Here is a 5,089-nt window from a genome sequence, read left to right on the forward strand (position 1 = left end):
ATGCGTTTTTCTAAGGTACATAAACTTTTGGGATTCACTGTATAGCCAAAACATCCTTAAATGAAATGATAAATTAATTCATATTTGTAAAACATCTACAAGCATTTGATATGCTTTTTACCGCATGTATAATACAGAACGAAACGTGAGAATTGAAAATGCAGAACTCATGTTGATTATGTTCAATTAGTGACAAAATGTGTAGTTCGCCTGTAGAGGAAGAGTATGAGATCTTCGAATAATTAGCTCGCGAAGCTACATCACCGGAGTCTGTACGAAAGTAAAAGTAGCGAGGACTGTTCGCCGTGCGCTGCGTGCACACGTGTGGTACGCGGTCTGGTCGCGTGAAATGCGAACGGTGGAAAGAGGACGCGACTCGCAACGCGTTTTTCCGACCTTTAAAATCGTGCAAACGCATTTCTAAAGTGGCACCGCGATGTTTGCTGAATGAACGCTTTCACCGCGCCAGCTTTCGAGGCATCGTGTACCGAGCGTGATGTAACCAGTTTCATGGGTTACGCGTTTCTGCCATAACACAGACCCGTTTTCAATCAACGTCAACCTGTTCCATGGCGATTACCTGACCGAACCAGTTGAAGTGGCAATTGGCGGCCTACGAATGAGAAGTGTAAGATCGATCGAAACGGGCAATTGAAAACCAGCAGTTTTTCCACCAAATTCCCACGGAAATTAAAAGTATAGGCTTGATAAGATAGATCGTCAATGTTACTTATTAAATTGGACAAAAACATGGGTTTACGGGAATACTACTTACTACACTACTTCAAACTCTTACACCCATTAAGAAATAACACTGAAACAACGCTCATTCAGACTTTTTGCTACGTCGCACGCAACCTATGTTCGTCTACGCAGTCGTGTTCGCAAATAAAGAAAATCATTGAGCTTCCGCTTTTTATTGTCTATCTATCCTACTATTAGATTCCAAGTACATGTACATGTCTAAACACGCAAACTCATTGAACTAACTACGTACGTGAAAGGGCTTAGTCCGTACATAAATAAAGTCAAATGAAATCGAGTTTTCTCCAAAGTGTACTAAAATTCCTCAACATTTATAAATATGATTTATATATACTGTCACGAATCTGTAAAAGCCTTCGCAAAGACCTTCAGCTATTCTTTATATATTTCACAGATGCTCAACGAATAAGTTCGGGTCTATATTGCTGCACTTGATTGGATATAATACTGGCTGTGCAAGTACCAGCAGCAGTTCGAAACGGGAACATTAATTGCCAACGCGGGTAAAGGGGACGGCACGAGGGAGGTAAACAACAAAGAATAAACGAGAAAAAAGAAAGAACATGAAAGAAATGAAATTGAACGTGTGATCGCGAATCGAGAAAGTAGAGTGCGACCTGCCCTTGATATGAAGAAGGAACAGTCTGTAAGCACGTCTCTGTAACAAATCCTGTGTAATCGCGTAACACTACAATGCGGCTAATTATCTGCATTAACGCTGGCGAGAGCTATGAATATTCATACTTGACATATTTATCGGCGCGCAGCGGGAAATTGGAGTCGTCATAACACGATTCTCCTTTTTGGCCCAACGCTCTCCGAATCAATACCGACCCGTGTCACGGTTAAGAAAATTAAAGGCTCTCCCTAGTGTAGGAGGTACACGTCTCCCCTAGTTGATATGTACACCGTCCCTCAAAAGTTCCGAGTACTCGCTCCGTACTATTTTTGTCAATAAATATAAATGTACCGTAATCGAAACTTCTAGTTTTAATTATATTTAATTGCAATATTAATACGATCATAGAGGACAACAGTTGAAGAATCAAAAACTTTGAGACATTGAAATAATACATATTTTTCAATAATTTTCCCGCTTCAGTGATATGACTAGATCACTAGATCGGTATATGCATGAATAAGTAGATACAGATGTTAGCAGTAAGACATAATCGGTTATGACACTCATGAAATTTAATTTTTTTGAAAAAATATTTTTTCTATCATTTGCTTCTAGATTATAATATGTAGATTATAATCATTTAAGCGACAGTACGAACAAAATAGTGCCTGTGACTGTAAATGGAGAAACAGAAAGGAGAGAAAGGGCGAAACATTTTCGCGCTCGAATGAGACGACTACTCTCGTAGCAGAACGACTTGTTTACCAAGTAATTAGATATTCCTGTCAGCTAAGAGCACTTTGACACGGATTCGCATGCTCCTAACGGTCTAAGAAAAAATATCTTAGCTGCTCAGTCGAAATACTACTTCTCTAACGTTCTTTACTATCTTACAACATTATCTCTGACCCACCGCGATTACCGACAAGTAAAAACGAACAAAGCAAACAAGACAAAAGTATAGAATGTAGAATCCAACGATTAAAAAAGATCAATTGTGAATTTCTTTTGCTCCTGTTTCTCTGTTCGCAAGTATTTTCTCATAAGTTGAAACGTAGTATCGTTCGCTAAGGGTCGACGCGATGTGACATGCAACGAGTTCATAAAGAAACGCTTGAAGGCTGTCTGTTCTAAATCTGAGGCGGACAGTGGAAACGGACGCAGAGGTACGACCACGTACGACTCGTTTGCGTCCTCACTACTGCAAAATGCCTGTTGCGTACGAGAACTATGAAATGGTGATTTTGTTTTTGAAAAATTGTGTATATCGTGTACTACCCCTTGTTTTCTAGCGATTCAAGTTGTCATAAATGGAGATAAACATAATAGTTCAATTAAAATAATACATGATATGTGATACGATATCAGATAACTTTATCGACTACATAGAACACTTGCCAAATAACTCAATATTATATACTTTGTTCTGAACAAACAATTGAATTCATTTACACTACTTTTATGTTTAATATAGGCATTTTGTGAAATACTATATGTTGTTAGTAAAGAATATTCTTCACATGATTAAATACTAAATATAAAACGTTAAGATATCCAGTACACAGTGATGAATGGCTATGAAAGATACCTGTGTATTCTTTATTCATGATGAAACAGAACTAAAGTATCCTATAATTACATAACTACGAATTGCGTTATACCAATACGTTTGGCATGAGAGCGCAAAGAAAATCACACGAATCTACTAATATTTGTAAAATTCAAATATTCTCTTGCAGATATATATATTTACTTTTTACCAACGCAGGGTGTCCGATGTTATTCGGTTACGGCATTTTACGTCTTATCTAATAGAAACTGTAATTTTCAAGCTACTTTGCATGCCCCCTTTTTAGCACTTACTAAATGTCCTATGGTTCATTGCTAGTGAAAATGTTCCTTGGAATTTTTAACGTTCTGTACGGAATGCTGTTTTATGTGCTTACTATATGCAGAGCGAAAAATTGAAACTCTGACTACGGTCTGGTCGGATATCTTTACGAATAACTGTTACAATATTAAATACGTTAACAGGCTTGGCAAGAGTAACGAGTGATATACATGTATATGTGTGTAGTTATTAAGCGGGTATCAATGAATGAGACTCGTTTTGCTCTTATGCGCTCTATTAGCAGACAGTCGCAAATAAAACCAAGTCGTTAATGTTTCCATTACAACTATTCATAATACAATTGTTACCAATGCGTAAGCGTAGGGAAGGTATCGTAGATGATGTACGAAACGTGAAGATTATTTGTAAGTACATGTCGCGACAACGAGGAAGAGTAAGATCGTGTACAAGTACATACTTTTGTACCTGTAACTTCGGAAGTGGACCGAGTCGGACGAGCGAATGTGCAAAGAGAATAAGAGCTGGCGTAACAGAGAAAGATAGAGCTGATAAGTGCGAGAGAGTGAGGGAACGAAAGAGAAAGAGAGAGAGAAGATTAGGCAACGTGCGCAGCATGATTAAGAAAAGGATGGTAGAAAGGATAAAAGACAACGTTGCACATGCTCGAAACGAATGAGACAGAGACAAGTTAAAAGTGAAAGCTAGAAAGAGAAACGATGAAGAGCGAGAGTGAAGCACGAGACGAAAAAAGAAAGATGCTTCGGCAAATGGCTATGACATCAAAAGCAACAAAGAACTTGAAAGCATTGAAATGAGAGGTTGAGGTTACCTGATGCATCGTTCGTTGGAAGATCGGTAACCACGTTGACCCGTGGCCGTGCATGTGATTGCTGATCCTGCTGCTGTTGCTCCTGCTGCTGAGGTTGCTGCTGCTCTTGCTGTTGCTGTTGTTCCTGTTGAACCTGTTGCACCTGATGAAGAGTTTGTTGTTGAGAGTCTGTCACAGGTACATTAGCGGCAGTGTTGTTTTCGATCAGGATAGTTGGTACCGAGGAAGAGGAGGAGGACGACGATGATTCCGTAAGGGCCGTCGTGGTGGTGTTCTCGAGGGCCGCGTGGCCCCCACCGTCCCCTGTCCCCATAGTCATTCGGCCCTCGTGCATTCCAACAGACAGACAGACGGGGGTCCCTCCTCTTGCACGCCTTTCCTGAGCACACGCACTTCTCTCTCGAAATACTTACACTCTCTTATGCGTCGCTCGCTCTCTTTCTCACCCCCGTCTATCTATCTGTCTCCGTTCCTTTTTCTGTCTGACAGACAGCAGAGCGCGATCGTTTCGTTCTTTCCTTTTCTTTTTCCCTCTCTCTCTCTCTCTTTCCTTCGCTCGTATCCCCGTATACGTCTACGTCTGTTCTGTCTCTCTCCTCTATGTCTCTATCCTTTTCTTTCTCCTCCTAGTGTGCGCGCGCTCTCGCTGTCCTCCTCTCTTTTTACTACTACGCTCCCCGCGCCGGCCAGAGCTGCTTGAGCGTACCGAAACTACACACCGTCTCTTTCAACCGAACATCGGTATATCACACGACAGCGACATCACACACAGTCGCGAAAAAATGAGCCCCGCATGGATTATTAACCTCCCGTCCGGCGGTTCGAAAAAAATCGAACGTTAGACAAATGTAGGTCTGTAGGCCACTTCACTTACACTTTGCATTGGGACGGGCACTCCCTTAGTCAAGCGAGAGTCTGGCGCACAGTTGCGTTCTGACAACACGAGTTCCAGGGATGTGCACTTGGTACCGGTACCCAACACTGATCTGATCTACTGGTACCACACGCCGAAATCGCGATA

General features: G+C 41.1%; 1 protein-coding gene across 1 annotated transcript in view; it reads right to left on the reverse strand.

Annotated features, from left to right (window-relative positions):
* Window positions 1-5,069, reverse strand: part of LOC113464369 (THAP domain-containing protein 11-like) — a 42,933-nt gene extending 37,864 nt beyond the window's left edge. The window contains exon 1 of the mRNA XM_026813670.1: window positions 4,069-5,069. Coding sequence (XP_026669471.1) covers window positions 4,069-4,402 — 334 coding nt within the window. The 5' untranslated portion in view covers window positions 4,403-5,069. The remainder of the gene's footprint in view (window positions 1-4,068) is intronic.
* Between the last annotated feature and the right edge of the window lie 20 nt (window positions 5,070-5,089).

Source organism: Ceratina calcarata, unplaced genomic scaffold (genome assembly GCF_001652005.2).
Source record: "Ceratina calcarata isolate Rehan_Ccalc_2016 unplaced genomic scaffold, ASM165200v1 scaffold35, whole genome shotgun sequence".
Lineage (NCBI taxonomy): Eukaryota > Metazoa > Arthropoda > Insecta > Hymenoptera > Apidae > Ceratina > Ceratina calcarata.